Source organism: Paroedura picta, chromosome 10 (assembly GCF_049243985.1).
Source record: "Paroedura picta isolate Pp20150507F chromosome 10, Ppicta_v3.0, whole genome shotgun sequence".
NCBI classification, from domain to species: Eukaryota; Metazoa; Chordata; class Lepidosauria; order Squamata; family Gekkonidae; genus Paroedura; species Paroedura picta.
Window position 1 is genome coordinate 50,767,141 of NC_135378.1, and position 23,537 is coordinate 50,790,677.

Consider the following 23,537-nt stretch of genomic DNA (forward strand, 5'->3'; position numbering starts at 1 on the left):
TACAAACACACATTATGGTCCTAAAGACATCGCGGGCCTTTGTTCTCCTCTTTTATTTTCAAGATCTGAAATGAAGTGCACCTATTTTTAAATCCCACTGATCGCTAAAGCAAAAATAAGAAACTTGGAATCGGGTTGGTGGTATCTGTAGGCATTGCAAATTGTTTTTAGATTAGTGCCAAGCTTGCCGGGAATCGATTTTGGGCTTCATTGAGTTTGATAAAGTGAAGCTAGTATGTTCAAATCTCTTACACGGGATTTATCATTTTAATATTTTAAAAGGAGTCCTCATCTTGGCTTAAAGCCAGAATGCTGGCGACCTTTGAGGGTTTTTGCCTTCATCCTGGAAAAGCCCACTGTTAAGAGGGTGGAATGCAATGTCATGGAACTCAGCAGGCTGTGCTTCAACCTGACTAGCAGACTATTATTACTGCTACAACGTTTGTATCCCATCCTAAGGGCACAGAGAAGTGTTTTAGCCTTATAGAAACCCTGCAAGGTTGATTAGGTTGCAAGAGAAAGTGGGTTGCTCTAGGCTGCTTAGTGATTCTGTTCCCAAGTGGGAATTTGAAACTGAACAAGTGGTTCTGCATTTTCTTGAAACATGCAAAAGTTCTATTATTTCTGTGCAGTGCCAAACGAAGGGCTGGTTGCAGATTTTGATTTATTAAAATTGTTTTATTCTGCTTTCATTTCACTTTGAAAGCAGGAGAAATATCAAGTCATTTACTTCTTGACTTGGAAGTGTCTGAACCTCCAAGGAATTAATTTCATTTGGGATTTCCAATAATTTAGTCACTGAACCTATTAAACATGTTACTGTTCAGCCCCAAGATTGTGAATGAATAATAAAGGAATGTGCTGTCATGTCCTTTTTTTAAAGGATGTGCAAATCCTTTTTGCTGCCATGCATGATGGTGAGCAGTAAATATAGTTTGCATGTTTTATTAGAGGTTGACTATGTATCAAGAAGAAACCACAACCTTATCTCATAACACTAAGGAGGGGAGGCAGTGCTTGGTTGGTTGCTGGGGAAAGTCAAATGTGGCAGATGTTTACCCTTTCCACCTCAACAAAGGGGGGATTATAGGTGACTGGTTTGTTATCATAGAAAGCCCCTATGTGTTTCACCATACAGGCTTTGTCAGGGAAATTAGAGAATTTATCTAGTGTCAGACATGTCCACAATGATTAAATTCTTTGACCACGGACTTGGCATTTTTGCATCCCAAAGCTTACCTTCTGAGCCAACAGAGCAAAGTCCCAAGCATCAGGTACTTGGTCAGAGTTGGTTTATTAGAATAAGGTGCCTAGAAGTCCCAATTTTGGCAAGACCATCCTGATGAACAATTTGTCCCATGTCCTGCTGCATGTAAAAAAGGCCCGATTTTTGGCTTGCAGGGTTCTCGATGGAAGCGCTGGCGAAAGAGGGCCAGCCCCGCTGGGGCAGAGGAGGCAGAGGAGAAGGACAGCCACAGGGACACCTCGCCTCTCCTTACCTCACCTGCCCATTCCACCTTTATAAAGAGGCCGCTGCCAGCTCAGAGCCATGCAACTCGGAGCCGCCCACCTCCCAACCTGCGGCTTTTCTTTCTGTCTTTTGGTCGGTCTGTCAGCCGTTGGGTCGTCTCGGGGCCACGAAAGTCCAGTCTGGGTGACTCTCAGTTGGGCTGGGTCCTGGGCTCTGCCCTGGCCTCCCCAGCCCTGCCCAGACAGAAGCTGGCAAGTGGAGCTGGCCCCCGCCCCCCCCGGCAGCATCTTTCTCCTCCTCACCCAGCACCTCTTGCTTGCCCGGATGGCCCTTCGGGAGCTCCCCCCCCGCACGCCCACTGGAGGTGGCGGCTGGCTGGCTGAGTGAGACGGGGCGCACGGTCCCGCTTTACCAATGTTAAAATCTGGTCACCTTATATTAGAAGGAACATACAGAAACAGGCATCAATGGAAGTCCATCACAGAACTGGGAGAAATTGACAAAGACAGTGAGACAAAGGGCTGTCAAGAGTATATATAGTTTTGGGCCCCCTCCTCTAATGCTGTGAAGGAGAATGGGGTTCCCAGGAAAAAGTGTTTTAACTCTGAAGTGTGAGAATTGGTGCCAGCCAGGCTGGACAATCAACTAGGCGCTACAGGGGACGTTTGCCATTTCTAAGGGGAACACATAGATACGGATCGGATCGCCTTTCACCAGCGATGCTGGGATTAAACACAAAGGAACCAGGAAGGGAGAGTGGAGTGGAGGAACCCAGCTCCAGCCCAGGAAAACTATTACAGATTGACAAGGAACATGACATTTGCCTTTTATTCTGCTGGCACATGGATGGGTCTTGCCCAGTTTTTCTTTACCTTGTCCACCTGTAAATTCTCTGTGGATATGCTGCCACTTCCCCAGGCTGTTTTTAGGCTTCTTTCCCCAAAAAACTAGGAGTAAAAACAGTCAGAAGAACAATTTCCAGGACAGACATTTGCGGAAAACAACTGGCAGGTGCGCAAGGGGTTAAGCATCCATCCCACCTTCTGATTCTGCCTTGCATACCCCCAATATTTGTGCATGCATTCCTGAGCTTTGGAACTGCTATTGTTGCTCTCCACAGCATTGTAAAGGGCCCTATAATTAACTGCATAGTTTATGCTGATGATTTTAATAGCATTTATTTTCTATATAAATGTACTTCTTTAGTATTTGGAAAATGGGTTAGTTGTTAACGTTAATAAATAGGGCTTTAGCTGGAAAATGAGATTCCTCTTGCTTATTGTCCTTCATTAAGGTCCTTTTTTTTAAAGTTGTTTTCTTGTGATTAATAGTGCCAAAATGGGGTAAAGTCAGGTAAAAGATTACACCTGTCCTCTAGTTTGTGTTCTGTTCTATTTGTCATTAGTATTGGTTAAGAGGGAAAAGGACCTCTTTAGCATACGAACGTGATAAATGTTTGCTTCAAGAACTTGAGCTCTGTTGACTGTTACAATTCCAAATGCAGGCTGGCTACCAGATCACTCAACAAAGGCTTCCCATTGCTGTGAATGGGAGTCTGTCATACACCCTGTGGAATAACCAAAATGAACTGGTAAGCAAGACTGTGAGAATCAAGCAGATACAGTTGGAGCAAGACAGTGGAAAGAGCCTTCACGATGACGTAAGGCACCAGACACTTATTGACTTGAACAGAGCAGGTAAATGTGGCATGCTTTTTGTTTTTATTCTGTATTTATTTTTTTTAAGCAGGAATTCTAAGGCAAGTAGCTGAAGATGTATTGCTAGTATTGTTTCTCAGCTCTTATTTTTTTTATTAAGACAACTTCAATGGCTGGGCTGGTTGAAAATTCAGGAGAGAAATATGTGCCTTTTTGGGCAGCAAACATGAGGCTGGGAATTCTGGGTGACATTTCTCATTGAGCAGTTTGCAGGGAAGAAGTAGTGCCCTGGTTGGGCCTGTATGCATGAACTGAACTGATCCCTTTTTGAACCACTCCATAGCATGGGTGAAATATGGTCATGTTGTTGTACAATACAGTCTCGACAGTATTCCCCGATCTATGTGTGCATATGTCCTATCAAGGAAGGAAAAGTTACTTAGGGAATGGTTAAGGTAGAAGACACAAATACATCCTAATTCAGGTTTTTATTCTTAATGCGTCAGTTTCTCTATAAATGCTACTACCTCTTCTGCATTTTTGGAAGTAGAAGAAACCTTCCCAGGGTTAGGGTGATACTTGTCTAGCCCTGAGAAATTTCCCAATATACTCTTCCACAATTCACTGGCATGTTTCATTCACTGTCTCCTGTTTACTCCTTTCTGTCCTGGGTCATACAAATGAATGGTTTGGCATATGAGATTTCTCTAGCCCTTACATTCAGCTGTCAAAGTAACTTGTCCAATTTACAAGGTTCTTAAGATATGCAGAGATAGCAGGCACTGGCATGTTCCAGCCATGCATTTCCTCTGAGGAAACAAGAAGGGAGGGAGGTCATTTCCCCCAATCTCCCGCTCCTGCTGTGGGACCCCACTTTTTCCTATATGCTGTTCCTGAACCCCTGACCCCAGAAACCAAATTTCTGGATGCTTAGTGCACTGCAGCATGAGAGGGAAGTAGTAAACCTCCACAAAACCTATGAATGGTGAGCTACAATGTCATCATCTCTAGGTCTGACTCTCATGTAAACTGGGAAACATCTTGTTTATCTCTGACCCTGTTAGACAGGAACAGTACGCAAAGCAAAAGAAGTAGATATAGATGTAAGCTTCCCTTACTGTCATTTTGTAATTTGCTTCACTTCCCATGGCAGTAAGGGGTAGTTGTGCTGAACATCCGGGGTCAGAATTCCAAAGGAGCCTGCAGGCTTTGGGTTGGGGGCTCCTGACCTGTGCTAACCAGGATTCATCTTGTTGCCCAAATCTTTAGATTATAGGTTGTAAACATATAGAAATAGGATATAAATTTACATACAGACTGCACACCTGACAAGTACAATGGTTTCAGGTAGACTTTCAAGGGTATTTTGACTCCATGACAATCAACAGATAAAAAGGAGCATCATACAGAAATCCATATTTATGTAGGCACAGTTTGTCCATAGCCTGCACCTGTATACATTATAGTATTTCTGTCCCCAGAAATGTATCTGCTGAGTCTTTGGCCAGTGTTCTGGGAGGCCAGTCTCTATGTGGGAGACCATTAGGAGTAGGTTTTCCATGTGGGAAACCATCAGGAGTACGTTTTCCATGTGGGAAGGAGTAAGTTTTCCGTGTGGGAAACCATCGGGAGTATATTTTCCCTAGGTAATGGAGGGATGACTTGTTCTGCACTGTTTTGACAGATTCAATCATAAATGGCTCCGAGTTTTTGTACACAAAGCCAGAGCACTTTTGTATGTTTAAGGAGCTGAATTTTTATGCTGTGATCAAAAGCTGCTGTTATTTCTGTCTTGTCTGTCTCTGGTAGGAGTTGGCCTCATGGAGGTTGTCATGGAGCCTGATATGTGCTGTGGGAAAGAAGCAGCCGCTGCAGTGAGAGAGCTTCAGCTTATCCTTCAGGCTCTTGGGAGCAGCCAAGCAAAGATGGCAGGTAGAGGACGAGGAGGGTGTGTTTATCTCTCCTCCACTGTGTTTCTTTCACAGCAGCCGCTTACTCTGCCTTGCAGCTGCTTATCATTCAGCATTGTTGCGACGCTGGTGGCCTTTTTTCCTCCCCTCAATCTTCTCAGTTTGAATAAGGTCACTTGCACTTCAGGTGTCCTAGAGAGACCTAGCTGCAGCATTTTAAGCTCTGAACCATTTATACAGCAAGCCCTTGTTAAACTTTACATAATCTCCACTGTAAGAGGAGTAACCGGTGGCTTCTGTGCTGGGTTTTCTTCCTGTTTTTTGTCTGTTTATCTTCCTCAAATGTAGCTGTGAGGCAGATCCTGTGGAGCAGCTTCCCAAAACCTTAATATGTGCTGTGAGGAAAGAGGTGAACAAGCTTCAGTTTTTCTTTCAAGCTCTTGGGAGCAAATGTGACAGCCAGAAGCTGCAACGAGTTATAGCCAGACTTGGCTTCTAATTTCACTTCAGTGTAGCAGCCTGCAGTCGTGGGATGGCTGCAAAAAGGTCAGGAGGAATTGACCGGCTGATTTAGGCTGAAGTTTCAAGTGAATGTTTCTTCAGTATCATACTGTTTGGTGTTTTAATAGTAGTAGTATATATTAGTTGCCGATTAATCTGCATATAAATAACTTCAGAATAATGGAGAATTGTTATTGTGTTTCCCACAAGTTGCTGTCATTGGAGTATAGTGTCCAGGACCAGTATCTGCTTTCCTCTTCAGTGTCCCTATATGTGCATCCTATCTGTGTCCCTTTTCCCTTTCCATGTGGTTCCATTCAGTCACACAGTTTCCAAAAACTAGTAGTAATGGAGAAAGTACTCTCTGTCTCTTAACTCTAGAGACCAGCATGCTATTGGCTCCCCCCTTCCCTTCATTAGCCATAAGCAAAAAAGATACTATTCCTTGAAAAGAGCATCAGTTTTATATATGAAGACTTTGATGTCATTCAGACACAATAGAAAAACCTGCTATATTTTTGTGATGAGTATGAATGTCGTTTTGTCAAGCTCATGAATTCCCTTCTACCCTCTTCCCTTGTATCGTTTCAAAGACTTTCTGAATTAGGAATTCCGTAATAAATCTCAATGTGTATCATCCAAATGTAGCTTATCCCCCTTTTTTGCTCCTCAGTGAGAACCACAAGTGGCTTTCATAAAGGCAACTCAAATAGGGAAGCAGAAAATGTACATTAAACTGAACCAAAACGCTGAATAAAGATAATAGAAGTTATGATAGATTATACCCCAGGCTGATCTTGGATCCTTACAGCTGGTTCATCCAAGATCAGAGTCTGCAAGCCAAAGGCTCTCTGGCTGACACAAAAGGCTCTTGCTTCTAGCCACAAGCAGGGAAGCAGAAGTTCAAGCCCATTCTTTTTAGTGGGCAGAAACTCTCTCCCAAATCCTCTTCTCTTTTTTTGTAGCAATTAGGATTCTAAATCAGAATTAAACCCTTTTAGTGGATGCTTGTGTAAAGAGGATAGAAGGTCCATTCAAGGTATAGTTGTCAGCTCTGGACTGGGAAATACCTGGATATTTTTCTGGTGGAGCCTGGAGAGGGGAGCAACTTCAATGGGGTATAATGCCATAGTATCCATCTCCCAAAACAGACATTTTCTCCTGGTGGACTGATCTCTGTCATTTAGAGATTTAGAGATCAGTTGCAATCCTGGAAAGTCTTCAGCCGCTACTTGAAGGCTTGCAACAGTAATTCGAAGCCCGTAATAAGGTTTGTATTCAGCAGATCCTGGTTTATTTGAGATGCTAAAAAGTCGAAATAGAACTGGGGGGGGGGGACTTCTCAGTTTTCTTGAGGTGGCCCTCAGTCTGATTTCTGTATTAAAATTGCTGTGCTTATAATCACAAAGATTCTTCAGGTGCCTTTAGTGGTACTGGTATTTTTTTTTAAACTTGAAACTGGATGGCCTCTTCAGAAAACCTTTCTTAACCTGAGGACTTTTATTGCCATTATCCTTTTCAAGCCTTCTTTATGTACATTATTTTTCATTTTTTACACCTCCCCCAAGTAGAAGTATATACTGCCTTGCCATGAAAGTGTGCTATAGCATGGGAGCTCACAACACTTTCCCTCTTGGCTGATTTCTAGCTGTGACATTGTCATGAGATGTACATCATTTGTAGCTCTGCTTACTAGCAATAATTTCCCCACAGAACATCAGATTTTAGTTATATTTAGTTATATTTTTGTTATATTTTTCACTGCTTATTCAGGGGCCATTTCATCTCTATTTTTGTATAATCTGAGCTATTATCATTGGGGATGAGTTTGTCCCTTTTGTGTCTCATTTCTCTTCCTACCTGAGTGTGAGGCAGCAGGCTAAATTTTACACCTATCCTTTCAGTAGCAACCACCTGCAGTGCACCAAGATCAGGAATATGACTTCATTGCCTGAGAACCTGTGCTAGCAGGAAGAACTTGCTGTCCCATTGTCATGACTTGGCCTTGGGTTGTGAGACACTCTAGCAGAAGAGTTAGCAGGTGGATGCTACCTGCAAGAACAGGATCCAAAGCCAACTATAAATGGATGCGAAGGGCAAATAGAGATTCAGCTGCAGAGGTAATGTAAGAACTTGCAGTTGATTGATTCATGCTTTATCTGAAAGCAGTGTAATGATAGATAAAAGGTTGAATTGGTGCTCAAAGTGAGTCATAGGTCAAAAGTTCAGGTACTATAGCTACAACTCCACACAGGCAATAAACCTGGGCAAACACAATAACAAGGTATCACACAGCTCCAGCAGCGCTTTTCGACAATATAAGTGAACTGGGTTTCCAATGTAAGGCAGAATTTGCTAAGGCTAATAAACAATTCAGAATTAGAAAATGTGCCGTGCAATCCTGTTTTTGTTTAGTGCTGAATTTGTGTCTCTTGTCACATAATAATTTATTGCAAAGAAGGTATGCATGTAGATGGTTTAAAACAGTACGTTTTCAATCTTTTGACACTGAGGGAATACAAGGGTTATCCCTGTACTTTGCAGAGAATTCTGGGTTATATGCTAGTTTGTGCAAGGCTTACATGGGATACTGCTCAGGTGTGTTGAGCCTGACCACTTGAGGTAAATGTGTGCTGGAACCACAGCCAGTAACCTGTAGCTACTTGGCATTTAAGGATAACTCTGTTCAGAGAGTTTGTCATCCACCACAGATCTCATTGAGGAATTCCATGTTTTCCTAGACCATGATTTGGCAATTTTAAGTTTAGATACTGGGTGATCGTGTGTGATGACAAAACCATGGCTTTTGCCATTTGTTGTTTTCTCTCTGGGTGTTTTTTCTGTATAACTGATTGCCTTAGGTGTGAATTGTGACTGGTTTAAGGTACTGTAGTGTGCACCAAGAATCCCAGCTGTGATGCGTTGATGTGTGGGAATGTGTTATCTCTCTCCCTGACCTTGGGGCAGGAGGTGCCAGTTGTGTCTTCCTGGCCCTGCTATGTAGGTGGTATCTCGAGAGTTTTGCACCCAAATGGGCAGGTGGGGGACCCTGGGGGGTGAAGACAGAATAATGGTTTCTGGGTGTTTAGACTTAGGGAGGATTTAGAGAAGTTAGCATTGTTGTATCTTCAATAAACAGATTTACTTCAACAAAGTTTGCTTATTGGGAGCAATTGGCTGGACTCTCACATGTATCACTGTAGCTATAATCACTGCATTTGCTTAAAAGGTTATTTAGCTTATCTTCCATTTACATGAATCACCAAGGAGCCCAAGATAACTTCTGATAGTCTGTCTTTCATAGGGTTCTTGTTAATCTCGATCTGTGGTGAATCTGTCCACTATATCTTCAGGGTAAATGAGCTGAGTCAAATAGAATGTTCCTTGAATATAACAGGCTCAAGCTTCTCCTGTTGATCAACCATTCTTGCAAATGATACCCCTCTGAGGAGGCCTTTAAGTGCATCTGTTAACTCTTTTTTCTAATAATAATAGTGTCTGCTATATATCATTTTTAAAAAGCACTTGCATAATATCTATGTTCCCTGCAAACCAGGTTGGGGATTGTCCACAAGTATCAGACCTTTTCCCTCTGCTATAGGTCAGCTTGGACCAAGGAGCAAATGTTGCACATGTGTGGGGCAGGTAGAGGTAGTTGGAAGAGTCCTTCTTCTTTAACCTGAACCATAATCACTTCTTATGTCCTTGAGTGTCCACTTCAGACATTACAGAACAGCAAAGTTGGGTTTGCCACCAGTTGTGCACTTAGCAGAGTCAGTCCAAGCTCTTGAACAAATGTAGTATATAAGAGAGATGTGCATATTTCTGACATTCACATGTTATGTATTTGCACATGATCAGGTTCTGTGACCATGCTGGTTGTAGGAAAATCAAATCCTTGCCTTCAGAATGAATAATCTGTTGAGGAGCATACAGGACATCTTGTGTACCTGTGCTTTGTGATGGTGATCACCATTCTTCTTTATATGGCAGTAAAATATTCACACCATTAGAAAGTGCCCTTGAGAAAACTTAGCAGTGACTGGACGCTCAAGTTTTATCCTTTTACAAATTTAATACCTGTGCTGTTTACTGTGTTGTGTAAATATCAAATATTTGCCTCGCTTTTCAGTCCATTAAAGTAAGTGCAGATAAGACTAAAAGTGTGACAATGTGATGGTGGGGGGATATCTGTGTTATTTAATGATGATGTGTTGTTTTTATATTGGGTTTTCAGTTTGACTGAATGCCTCTTAAATGTGTGTTTAGGAAGCTTGTGGAAAAGCAAAGAATGATATCACAGGCAGGACTTTGGGGCTAATTTTGCCCCTTAGAGCCAGTTTGCCCTCGATCTCAATTTGTACAGGGCTATATGAATTACCCTTTGGCAGTTGGGAAGGATTTGAAATTGTATTTGTGGCAAAGATTACAATTCTTTAAGGGAAGGCAAAAGCAGGTTTCTGTCACCTGTCCTTGAGCTGGGAATTTTCAAGGACACTTCAGTAAATCTGTCTTGAATTGTTATTGGTTTTATGACAGAGCAGTGTAAAGCCAGCAAATGATAGCTTCCTATCACTCAGAACCCAAACAAAAAACATTTTCTGTTTTATTTTTGCTCTAGCCATTGAGATGGTTAGTCACAGCCATTCCCTGTGCTTGGCTGTACAGGGGCATCCCACTACCTATATGGCTTATTTACAAGTGCAGGAAGCCAAACCTGATGAAAGTGAATGTTGTGGTATGTAGGATTTAACTATATCCTTAGTTGTAGACTGTTCCGCCCATATTGATGTCGTGATTTTTTACTGGGTGGCCTTTGCAAAGGACCTGCAACGGTGCTACAAAAGAGCCTTGTGAAGCATGCCCTACATCATTTATTTATTTATTTATTTATTTAGATTTCTATACTGCCCATTTCTTTGCAGCTCTGGGCAGTTTACAAGCTTACATGTAAACTTTGAACTCTTTATAGGATGTGGCTCTGTTAACCTCCATACAGCTCTGATGGTTTCTGTTGAGTGGTGGCAGGGCTTTTTACTCTTATGGCTGTGGTCTTTGGGATATATGGAGGTTCTATGTTGAGATGGATGTACGCATGTTTATTTCATAGAGCAGAAGCTGTGTTCATTGTGGAACCTCCTGTGGAAGCCTGTCTTATGTGTATCTTTCACCTTGGTCAAAAGCACATCAACCACTAAGTGTTTCATATGGTTTAAAAACTTAATCAGATAAACACTGATAGTCTGCATCTCTCTCCCAGACTTCCTATTGGAAGCGCTGTTCAAACTTCTTATAGATATGTGACTAATCTCTAATGTTGAAACCTTCTCATTCATCTGTTGATGAATCTCTTCAGAGGGCCAACTGAGAGTCGATGCCAACATATCTGTACATCATCCTGGACAGCCATATGGAGTGAGGACTGAAGTAAAGAATATCAACAGTGCCCGCTTTCTTGCCAAGGCAATAGGTATGTTTCTCACCAACTAAAAGATGTGATGGAAAATCTGGGTTTCAGTGCCCAAAACTGCACTTTCTGTGGCTAGGTTTTGCTACAGATAAATCTGCTATCTCGAAGTAGCATGCATCATTTTTGATTTCACAATTATGTATTACTGATAAAATAAAATGTTGAAATATTATGAATATATTTTTATTCAACCTTTTGCCCTGCTGAATCAAACTTACAAACAGTACAGCAAAGGTTTCATAAAAGTATAATGCAAAATAAGGGTTGAGCTGTCATCATGGAATTCAGTAACAGATAACACAGTAGGTTATAAAATGATCAGCCCTAATTCATATGGTAAAAGAATAACTCCTTTGGCTACACTTGGAGGACATTACAAAATTCAAAATCAGGTTCGTGTTCAAAATTTAATACTCCTTAAGCATTGCATGACTATCAGAACAGTTTGCTTTCCTTGTAAATGTCTATTACTAACAGGCTTAATCTGGTTCCATTCAAGTATCAAATGCTTTTTTCAGTTACTTTCAGGCAATGACAAATAGGTATGAATGTAACATAATTCAGATGGATTTGTTTCTTTCTCGAAGATTATGAAATACAAAGACAAATTAATGAGCTGGAGAATGGAGGAACAGTCCTGAATGAAACTAGGGCCTTTGATTACAAGCTTGGGTAAGCTTTTCATTTTACAGTGGAGATGGTTGTGAATACAGTTGCAGCATGTGAACAGAATGTAGTGTTATTAATCAGGAACCCATCCTAAATGTATTTGACACTGTGATCCCAAAGTTATTTGGAAATCGTGTTTTGAGGTTCATTTATGCAGCCGCTGTGCATGTGAAAGCTATTTTTTTAAAAGCAGATGACAAGCGTGTGGCTGCTTCTGCACCTGCAATGCGGTTTTGAAGCATTGACTTGAGGTTGTGCTCTAATCATCCTCTTTCCAGGTTTTCTGCATCCTCAATGAGGTCTTTTCTAGACCTGTTTCACTCCAGCTTTGAAAAGAACATGTTACAAGTCTACCAGCATTCCATATAGAAGGAATTCTGCACATTTTTTTGCTGCAAAGTTTTTGCTGCTTTCCCATGAATTTTTACTGTGATGCCACTGTAAGACATTTTGGTTTTTTAAAGTGGGAATTGCTATAGTCCTAAAACAATCTAACACCATTTACACATTTTACTTTCAGATTTTAGTTCCACTTAAGTTCCAGTTTCCTTCTCTTCCTTTTTTTTAGAAGAAGAGTTGGTGCTTATATGCCACTTTTTCTCTTCCAGAAGGAGTCTTAAAGCAGCTTACAATTGCCTTCCCATCCCTCTCCCCACAACAGACACCCTGTGAGGTAGGAGAGGCTGAGAGAGCCCTGATATTACTGCTCAGCCAGAACAGCTTTATTAGTGTTGTGGTGAGCCCACAGTTACACAGATGGATGCATGTGGGGGATCAGGGAATCAATCCTGGCTCGCCAGATTAGAAATCCACACTCCTAACCACTACACCAAGTTTTTTGTTGTAGACATGGATTTATTTGTTTGTTTCATTTTTTATCCTGGCCTCCCTTACGGCCCAGGGTGGTACAGCATCTGCTTGGCATGCCGAAGGTCCCAGGTTCAGCCTCCAGCATCTGCAGCTAAAAGAAACAAGCAGTGTAGGTAATGTAAAAGCTTGAGACCCTAGAAAGCCACTGCCAGTCTATTAGTATGCCAGTATTGTGCTACAACACTATAACAACCTATTGTCATTTATCTATTTCATCAAGTTTTAATAAAAGTGTTAGAGCAATGTGATCCATGAATGAAGAAAAGCCCCCCTCACCCCAAAAATTGGCTAGTTGTCAGTGTTGCTATGATGACTATGATCCTCAAGAACAAATGCAGAATCACTGTTGACCATGTGTGGTAGAGAAGAGGGGTGAGAGAAAGACAGAAGAAAATGTGAAGATAGCCGATGTTTGGGATCTGTCACCAACAAACATGCTTCTGTATTTGAGGCAATAATGGCTGAAATGTGTGTGCAGTGGATTTTACCTCATGGCAGATTGGTTATGCACATTAATTACCATGTTCTGAACTCTTCTTTTGTCACACTTTGGCATGTTAAAAAGCAACTATCTCATGACTAAAACTTATATTTGCTTTTCCTACAGTCTGTCTCCAACCCAGTTGGTTGTGTGAATCAGCTTCAAATTAAACTTGCTCTTTCTACTGGGTTGTATATAGGGCAGTGTATTCTTTCCTGAGAGTAACCTGGATATCTGTCGCCTCTAAAAAACTAGGTTTGATTCCACACTCCTCCACATGCAGCCAGCTTGGGTAACCTTTGGCCAATCACAGAACAATCTCTCAGAACTCTCACCTACCTCACAAAGTTTCTGTTGTGGGTAAGCAGTTGTAAGCCACTTTTGAGACTCCTTTGGGTGGTAAAAAGCAGGGTACAAAGAAACAGGTCCTCCTCCTCCTCTGCCACGATGATTGATACTATTATCTGTATTAATCCATTGGGCTGGAGAAGATTGTATTCAAGCACCATGAGAGGAGAGAAGGGTCTGGATGTATCTGAACGAAATTCCAGTCAATATGGCTCTAACCACTGAGGATATGAGCAGCCATAACTTTTTTATTCCCTTCCTTTCACATCATAAGGCTCCTGAAAGTGTTCCCGTTTCCAAATAACATCTGGGATTTTGTCTCGTACAGTTTGAACCACTCAGCAGTTATTTTTATGACTTTTTCCAGTGCTGTGAAAACTAATAACGGGCAAGGGGAGAAAATGTATGTGCAATGTAAGATATTAGGCCAGCTACAGACTCCCTTCTGTTCATGCAATTTAATAACTTCTTTGATTTGACTAGAATGGTTTAAAATAATTACTATTATGCCAAAGCATTGGTAATGCCATAATTATGTTGCATTCATGCCATTTCTGGTTTCTTGTTTTTGTTTAGGCACACCATCCCAATGAGAGATAAAGAAGGAAAACAGGACTACCGGTAATTACATTCATTTTGTTTCTAAAACAAACATTCAATTTAGCATCTGAAAGCTGGATTGCCTTTTTTAACTCAAAAGGCATTCACGTATTTGGCTAGGCATTGACAGCCATTGGGAACTCAGAATGAAAAGATGGCAAACTCATTTTGCACTCATTTTTCCTGTTCCAGTCAGTGTTATCTCCCAGTCAAGGAGAAGATGAAAAAAAAATAGTTATTTGTTGTTTGCATGGATGTGTGTTGGGAAGAAAGTCACTCCTTTGCCACATTAACTAAACAGGAGAATTATCATTGGTAAATGGAAGCAAAACACAATTTTTGCCATATTTGACACTGGTCAGAGCTCCATGATTCTATCTCTGGCCGCTGTGAAGCAGATCGTTGAAGCAAAGGGTGACAAATAAAATAAACGAAACTTTTGTTAATGGACTGAAATTAATCACCCATTTTTTTCTAACTTGGATTCAGTTACTAGCTACCCATAATCCAACTCTCAGATATGTTCAAAGATACATGGTCATAATTTTCCAGCCTTTGAACTCTCTGAAACTTTTGTATGTCCTCTTTTAGATAAAAGGAGCTGTCCTTTCTGTCTGCCCTTAAGAATGTTCACTATTTTTTCCTCATTCTCTCTCTCTCTCTATAACCTGCAAGTTCAGTGCAATAATAATCTTTTAAGCCCTATTTTTCTAGCAGTTGGGCACTGCATATGAGAAGGCTCTCAAGAAAAATGAATTGGAATGGAACTTACAATGAAATTTTGTTTTTAAAACTGCTTTTATTGACTTAAGGCTGGATTTGAAAGCAGCAGATGTAAACGTAGCTTTTTCAAGGAATTCCTCACAGCTGTTAGCAAAGGAAGACTTCAGTGCTTTTGGTTGGTTAAGTTTGCAAATGTGCTGTTTGTTCACATTAGGCAGGAGTTGCCGCTTTAATTGCCATGTTTTTGTGAGGGCTTGAATTAGCTCCCCCCTTCAGCAGAGCCCTTGTCCTTTGAAGTTGTCACTCAGCGTTATTTACTATGGCACCCCACTGAAGATGGCAACTTGGCTTTTAACACAGCTTGCTTTCTTTCCCATTAAAACCCCTTAGATTAATACGAGGGAGGGTTGCAACCTGCATGAAACATTCTTAGCAGCTGGCTGTCAGTCTTCCTTTTCTCCTTTGCCAGATTATACTCCCAGTTGGTCTGAATCACAGGTCCCATTTGGCACTGAGAAGGATGAGAGGCATCTGCATTTTGTTTGTTTGGGGGGGGGACTGTTTAAAGGGTTTAAATTTATTCCTTCTCTCCATTGCTGGCTGTCTTGACAGCCAGTGGCAGCTCATCAAAAAGAGCTTGAGGCTACGCCTTGGCAGAGGGGCTTATCTGTTGCTACTCAGAGGCCAGTGTTGGGCTTTGTGCTCTGAGCATTTGGCCTGGTTACAGCAAGTCACATAATTATCATGCGAACAGAAACTTCGCCACCTATTGTTGGGATGCAGCAAGTTGGCTTAATTAAACAAATAACTCCAAAGGAGTATCTCTGTTTTCCCCCAGGTTCATGCCAGAACCAAACCTTCCTCCATTGATCCTGTATGATGCTAAATCTTTGCCCGCTCACGCAAGCCTTCTGCAAGTAGTGAATATTGATCAGCTTCAGGAAAAGCTTCCTGACCTCCCCAGTGTGAAGAGAGCGAAACTGGTGGAACGTTATGAGATTCAGCCGCAGCACAGTTTCACCCTATTGGTAGGTCTATTGATTAAACATTCTAGTAAACCAAGGAACTTCAAAGCTTCTGTGCTTCAGAAAGCGCTCTTAAAAATGTCACATTAGCTAGCTGTCAGCTTTCATAGATTTTCTTCTATAGGAAATGTGTCCAGCATATTCTGACAGTTGTACTTCAATACACACACTCCCACGGAAACTTAGAAACTGTACTTCCTCTTCCTTTAAAATCCATCTGTGTTATGTATGTATAGAAGTACAGCAGATTAACTTTGGTCCTAAAACTAGTTCATCCTATTTGCTGTTTTATACTTGGCCACGTTATATATCTACAACAAATAGTGTTTTGCAAGCTAATTGGTTATACCTGTTCTAAGGTACTTAGTCTTAAGAGCCCAGCTATAGGCAGAGAGGCTGAGAAGTTGACAATAACTATGATCACTTGTAAAGTGTTTAGACAATAACTATGATCACTATGATCACTTGTGAAGTGGTTTTTTTGGGGGGAGGAGTCTGTTGTTTTGAGGTAAGCCTCTCTTTTGATCGCTTTGAAGATTTGCTTGCCTTGCCAGCTCAGTTGTGAGTTCTGAGCAGGTTTGCATCAGCATAGTAGCAGTGTACTGTTGATCACAAGTACTAGATTTTTGTGCCCTGGAATATTATGGGATGTCTCTTTTAAAAGCAAATTTTAAAGGTTGTATTTTCTCCCCTTATGCCCGTACAGTGGACTGTATTCCTTCCCCTTTTCCTTTCCTCTAATTCTTTGTCACCCAGGACCCTTCCTTTCCATTTTTGGTCTGTATATCCTAATGGTGCATAGCTCAGTGGTTAAAAATTGTCAATATCATTTCACGTTCCTAGGCTTCAGTCTCCAGAGCATTGCTTAAGAAAGCCTTTCTTATCCAGTGAAAACTCTTGGCCAGTTTTATCTTCCATTGGGGTGATGCCCTTTTAGAGCTATGAAGCTTCAGAGTTCCAAGCCTAGGATTTCTTTGCCAATAATAGGAAGCTGTGGGAAAGCAACACACGAACACATGTGCCCAACCACAGTATATACAAGGTTCAAATACAAGTTAACATTCTGTTAAACGTTCAGCTATGCTGAAAGCAATTTGTCAATCAAATCCTGTAGTATCTCTGGTTGTAATGGCTTCTTTCCATACTATTCTTCAGCTTGTTGTTATATTCTATGTGGCTTCACTGTCTGTAATGTCAAAAAGTGTGACACCGGAGGGATCTCACCACTGCACTGACATTCAAACACTTTTTTAATCGACTCATTGGGCTACTGCTTCAGATTGTGAATCCCTAAGTTTTATGATGCTTGAGCCATTACTTATACAGAGTAGATTCAGGTGGATAGCCATGTTGATCTGAAGCAGCAGAACAAAGTTGGAGTCCAGGAGTCCTTATTCAAGATAGGAGCTTTTGTGTATCTGAAGAAGTGTGTATACACAATAAGCTCATGCTCAGAATAAAACTTTGTTGGTCTTAAAATTGCCACTGGACTCAAACTTTGTTCCTATACATGGTAGTTATTGTAGATATGAATGCTTAACTTCAAGGATTCTCTGGGGTTACTTGTATGTGCATTTGTCATGAGCATAATATATGCCCTTACCTTTAGCATGCAAGATCCATTGGCTTCAGTAGGTCTTAAAATTAAATGAGCCTAGTTTATCTTGCATTGGATTCCTTATTATTTAGTCCTAAACTCAGTCCTTATACCTTTAGCTTTTTCTGTCTTATTATAATTTCTCTTTTTACATCTTTTGCTTTCAAATGTAGCCACTCCAGCCCGTCTCTTACTCTCCATATGTAATTCTGGAAGCATGCACAGTTGTGCTGAAAATAAATCAGATGATATATTCCTGACTACAATAGTATTTGTCAGTCACTTGTATTTGATAGTACTGCAGTTGATATTAGCTGCCCAGAAAGGTTCCTCTCCTCCTTTTGTCCCCTACAGTTCATTTAAACTATTTTCTAAGAGGATCACTCTTTAATATGCTTGGGGGGTTGTGTGTGTTTTGATGCTCTGAAACATCAGCTAATCTGACTTCACCTGGGAAATGCAGTTTCTGTTGATGTTCTAAGTCTGCATAAGGAATACAAGCAGACTGCTAATGGGATGGATGCATAAATCTAATGAACAGTGTTTCAAGTTATACTGCCCAAGTGTGCTCATTAAAGAAACAGAACAGGTACTGGGATTCTTTCAAAATACAAGATCCACACTCCCTGCAAGCTTGTAAGTGAGAGCGCTATGCAGGCGAAATTGCATTAAAACAATGTCATACCTCAACACCTTTGCTCATTCCAGTTGGTGTAGCATTAAATTCTTTGGGGATTTTCTAAAGCAGATGCTGCTAGATGTCTACTAGCTTTCCCTAAGTGCATTGAACACTTGTAGCAGTGCATTTTTCTAAGGAAAACTCATGCACTTATTCATGTTATGTTTCCCAAAAACTTATTGGGGTAAAAATCATATTGCTGCACTTTCACCAGCCTTTTTCTAATAGCACTGAGATATATTGCTTAAGCTTTCGTTATAATAGATTTTTACAAAGTTTGTATTACCATAATCATGACCTTTTTGATCTGCTATCAAGTCGCAGGTGACTTAGGACCAACCCCACAAGTTTTCCAAGGCAACAGACATTCAGAACTAGTTTGCCATAGCCTGCTTCTGCATAGCGACCCTGGTATTCCTTGGTGATCTCCCTTCCAAATATTGGCTAGGGCTTAGTTTCCAAGGTCTTAAGAGATCAGGCTAGTCTAGGCCATCCAGAGCGGGATTATGAATTATGCATACAATATTCCTTCATCAGGAGATGCATATGCAGAGTACAATCTCAATAGTCTGTTCTTTTTTTCTTTTCTTTTCTTTTTTTGCCCTTGGGGAAGAGTTGAGTGACATAGGCTACTTATTGCTACTGGTTCTGAATGGGCTTTATCTGAGGGCAGCCAGTATTTTACTTAATTCATTTAATTTAAACTATAAACTACAAAGGTCATTCCTTGGGCTGTGAGGATCCAAAGTGGCTTACATCAATCTCCTTGCCTTCATTTTATCTTCACAATCCAGAGAGGTAGGTTAGGCTGACAGTGTATGTCTGGTCCAAGGTCATCCGGCAAGCTTCTGTGACAGAAAGAGAAACTTGGATCTGTCAGATCCTTATCCCAACACGCTCACCACAACCGCAGACTGACTTCCAGTCAGAAATATGTGGTATAAGACTCTCAAACAGAAGTCCTCTTCAGAATTGTGCAGCACTGGATTCTGAGCCTTTTCTCCAGGCAAAATGGTTGCTTTTAACATGGTGTCTTGTACTTGCTGTCCATGGTAATGGAATGTTCCTAGCTGGGAGTGACAGAGGTTTTATTAGAAGCTTTCAACCAATTGAATCGGACCTAGGCCTGTTGATTGAGTAACAGTGGTACTGAGTGGCCTAGGGGCTGTCCTGCCTGAGCCCCACTTGTCTATATTTGCTTGAACCGAATGTGCAGCAAAGGCACAGTAGGCAGATCCTGAGCTTTATGATGTTAAATACTTGAACTTTCTTTTACGGTCAGTTTTAATATCTTGTTACTCAATTAGCAACATGTGTGTAGAATCGGAAACTGACTTTCCTGATGAAAACCGACTGAACTGAATGGGACAATGTCTAGGATATTCGTGAGAACTGGCTCAGCCTTGGATAGTAATGAATACCATTCCAGAGTTGCCTTGGGTGAGATTTCTGTCTAAAAGAGAAACATTTCTCCTATGAGTCATAGGATTACTCCAGTGCTCTCTGTTGGGTGACTGTGGGCTTCAGTCTGCCTTGCATTTTTTATCAACTTCCCAGCAGTACGGTTATAAAAACTGTCTGGAAGCAAAAGGAAGCTTGAGATTTTCTTGTATTATAAAAATGGCAAGCCCTAGAAAGTAAGTGTTCCAGTTGTCACTCAGGATTAGTCTGGTTCAGCTTTAAAAACAAGTTTGACAGAAACATGCACATTCCGACTAATGAGTCTTAACAAATTACTTTTAGCAGTTAACTGTGTTGCTCCAAAACCTGCAGTGGCAGCACTGTTATTTGTCCTCCCCTGAAGAAAGGGGGAGAGCAACATACTCTGACTTCATGTGTATGTTTTTTAAAGTTTGCCAGTTCTAACCTAGCTATACAGTTGGATTATTGTGGTTTAAATCTGTTCCTACCATTTTAGAAAGTATCAATCTCAAGATTAGTTATGATAATCTGATAATTAGTAGAGCAGGATTTTGGCACTCTAGGCTACTGCAAACCTTTCAAATGTCTCCTTGTTCTAATTAAATAGAAACACATTAAATGGATGCAAATACATAGCCCACATGAGCTCCTCTGGACTCTGTGTCCTTTCTCTAATGTGAGTATCCTAACACACTTAAGACCTTCATGTTGAGCCATATGGGAAAGTGGTATATAAATTTAATAAATAAATAGTTCTCAGATTTTGCAGGAGAAAGAGCAAATGGGATTTTCAAGAGGGCAGGTGATTGGTGAATGTCCTCTATGTGAGCCTTTGTTAAACCAGGAGTATCTTCTCTACTTATCAATATGAAACCTACCTGCTCACTCCTGCTTTCACCTACAAAATTTCTCTTTATGAATTTCAGTAATGAATCAGAAGTCAGCAAGTTAGCTCTTGAATAACTGGCAGAGAGGCACCTATAATGCATATCTGACATATTTTTGTTATTCCATGGTGGTTGTTTTTAGGTACTGTGATGTTTCTTAAAGTATAGTCAACCAGTGAACTGCTGAGAATTGCCAAAAAGCTAGGAAGATACAACTGTTGTGTATGCAATGAATAGGGGTCCCCAACGTGGTACCTGTGGGTGCTATGCTGCTCACAAACCTTTCCATCCTTTTAGAACATGGGTGGGACCACATAGAGCTCCTGCCCTGCAGGACTTCCAATAGGTCAGTGGAGATCATATTTAATAGATACTGGTATTTTGCATGCAAGAGGATCTGGGAGTGAAAGAGTTAACAGAATTCTCTCAGGTACACTTGGAGGTTGGCCCCACCCTTTCATCGGCCAGATGTTGAACCTCTTTGGCCATTTATTGTCTTCTGTTTAATCTTATAGAGGGCCTTTCTAATTCTCTGTTACCTGGGCTTGGAGCTGTAGCAAGTTAATTGTTTTGAAAATCTGTTCACAATAAGTTAAGTGAACCTACATGAATATGTCACATAATATGTGTTTCAAGACTCAAGACATCGTTATTGCATAACTAAGATGTGTTTCTATTTTTGTAGATATGATTTGTTTCTCTTGTTACCATTACTGTCAGATCATCTGTGTAATTTGTTTGAACAGCATTTCCCCCCTTTACATGGAGAATCGAGGATACTACATAAGGTTTCTGTGCTTTCTTTCTTTCTTTCTTTCTTTCTTTCTTTCTTTCTTTCTTTCTTTCTTTCTTTCTTTCTTTCTTTCTTTCTTTCTTTCTTTCTTTCTTTCCCAACACAATTAGCTAGGCAGATTAAAATAACATTGTTTCAGCAGCAGGTGCCACCACAATACTAATGTTATTCTATCTCACTTCTCTTTACTGGTGTGTTTTTTTTAATTACCCCTCTTTTCCCCTGCACTTGAGTTTCCTCTGTGTGGTTAGCTCTGCCTTCTGCCTGGCTCCCCTTCTTATGGCAGCCATTTTATGGTTGTGCCCACCATCCACTGTCAGAATTCTAAAGGTGCCCACAAACCTCTGCCCAAGATAATCTGTAATTGTGCGTGTTATGTTGCTTATCCATTTGTTACAGAATGAAGATGGCTTGATGGAATTCTTTGAAACTGTGATAACAGCTACACAGATGAATCCCAAAAGAGTTATTGGCTGGATTCTGAAAGATATACTTGGCTATTTGAAACGGCATAACATAATGGTAGAAGAAAGGTGAGACTTTCAAATCTTTGATCAAGTATAACTTTGTACACTCTTTTGTGTTAGTAACTTTTTAAGGCCTTGTTTGAGTGTTGTGCTGTGCTTAAATGTCCATGTACCAGAATTAAGATGTCATAGTAATCCATCAAGTTTAGTTTTGAGTGGTTGTTGTTCCACTGTAGTAGACAAGCCCACCCCCAGCCTTCTTTACTTTCAGTATACTTTTTCATGGAGGGTGGGGATTGGAGGCTAGATGTACATACTTTTATACAAACAGGAGGGAGGAAGCTGAAATAGTAATATTATACATACCATAGTATAGATTCTGTCTACATGGCATTATTCTGAATGCGATGCAAATTCTAGCACACTTTCAGATGAATTTCCTTATCCATACTTGAACAAGTAATCTTTCTTAAATACTGCTGGATTGGGGCACCTATGGTTAATGCTAATGTTCAACATAAAGACCAAACAATTTAGGAGGAAAGAGGGGAAACTGGCACAGTCCAAGACTGGGTTTGCACATATCCACCTTTCCTCTTTTCAGAATGCTCATTTGTGTGCACATCAAAGCAGCAGTGAAATGTTGTGCCAGTCAGCTCATACAACACTTTGTGCTTTTGCAGCCAAAAACAACCCCCACCTGCAAAAAATCAAAAATGATTGAGTAATTCCACAGATATCCTGTTGATACTGAAAAACATGGTTATGGAAATAAAGGGAAAGAGTTTGCACATCTATAATCAAGATAAAACTGTTAGTTAGATTATTAACAGTTTGTGCTGTATTTCTTCTTTCCTAACTTATGTGGTTTAGTCCAATCAGTCCTCTTCTTTTGGCTGAACTTCTGAACCTTCTAGAAAGTGGAACAATTTCCTCTTCAGCCGCCAAACAAGTAAGTGATTCCTTTCCAGAACATTATCTTTCACTTGTGTGTATTATTTTACATTGCAATTCAGTCCCTAATTCATATGATTTAGTCTTTCCACAATTTTCATCTTTTTATGTTCAATGCTATAAAGCTGAGTGGTGTTGTAGGCCGATCTACTGAATCACTATGCAGCAATAAGTCCCACGTGGTTCAGTAGGACTTGTTTTCAAGCAAATATGCACCAGGGTGCAACCTTGGTCTCAATTGTGGCATGTAATCTGAATGACAGTCCCTTGGAAGCAGGTGTTTAATTTGAATGATCTGACAGAAGCAAGCTTTACTGTATCTCTGTGTAAGCTTAGCCTTAAATGTTTTTTTGATGGTGGGGCATGGGTTATACGTGATGACATTGTACAGTAGCAGAACATTTGCATAATTTTATGGTTGGGGGTCACCACAACATGAGGAACTGTATTAAAGGGTCGCAGCATTAGGAAGGTCGAGAACCACTCCTCTAAGTGGCTTACAATCACCTTCCCTTTCCTCTCCCCCCAACAGACACCCTGTGAGGTGGGTGAGGCTGCGAGAGCCCTGATATCACTGCTCGGTCAGAACAGCTTTATCAGTGCTGTGGCAAACCCAGGGTCACCCAGCTGGTTGCATGTGGGAGAGCGCAGAATCAAACCTGGCTTGCAAGATTAGAAGTCCACGCTCCTAACCACTACACTAAGCTGGCTCTCTCCCCAAGTAGGATTTAGCCTCTGCAACAAGCCAGCTGAATGTTTCTTCATTTTATGAACACTGAGTAATACAGGGCACTATGAGAATTTTCTCTTAAATAAAGTAATCCAGCATCTTTTTTCCCCTTCCTTTAATTTTTCCTAATATGCTTTAGGAAGTGACTGGAATTTGGTTCATGATTTACTGTTTCAATATCTTCAAGATAAGAGGGAGAGATTAAAATGGATTTAAAGCCAGGTTGGTGGGATAGAGTGTATACTATTTGGGGCTGTTTGTTCAAAAGTGCAGCTTTCAGAC

At 40.8% G+C, this 23,537-nt stretch overlaps 1 protein-coding gene across 2 annotated transcripts in view; it reads left to right on the forward strand.

Annotated features, from left to right (window-relative positions):
* GATB (glutamyl-tRNA amidotransferase subunit B) overlaps nucleotides 1-23,537 on the forward strand; it is a 56,602-nt gene that overhangs the window by 21,723 nt on the left and 11,342 nt on the right. Inside the window, exons 4-11 of one of the 2 annotated variants that reach the window (XM_077300100.1) lie at nucleotides 2,976-3,168; nucleotides 4,939-5,061; nucleotides 10,897-11,010; nucleotides 11,598-11,682; nucleotides 13,955-13,999; nucleotides 15,540-15,729; nucleotides 21,504-21,637; nucleotides 22,445-22,523. In XM_077300100.1, coding sequence (XP_077156215.1) covers nucleotides 2,976-3,168; nucleotides 4,939-5,061; nucleotides 10,897-11,010; nucleotides 11,598-11,682; nucleotides 13,955-13,999; nucleotides 15,540-15,729; nucleotides 21,504-21,637; nucleotides 22,445-22,523 — 963 coding nt within the window. The remainder of the gene's footprint in view (nucleotides 1-2,975; nucleotides 3,169-4,938; nucleotides 5,062-10,896; nucleotides 11,011-11,597; nucleotides 11,683-13,954; nucleotides 14,000-15,539; nucleotides 15,730-21,503; nucleotides 21,638-22,444; nucleotides 22,524-23,537) is intronic. The other variant, XM_077300101.1, reaches the window with a different exon arrangement.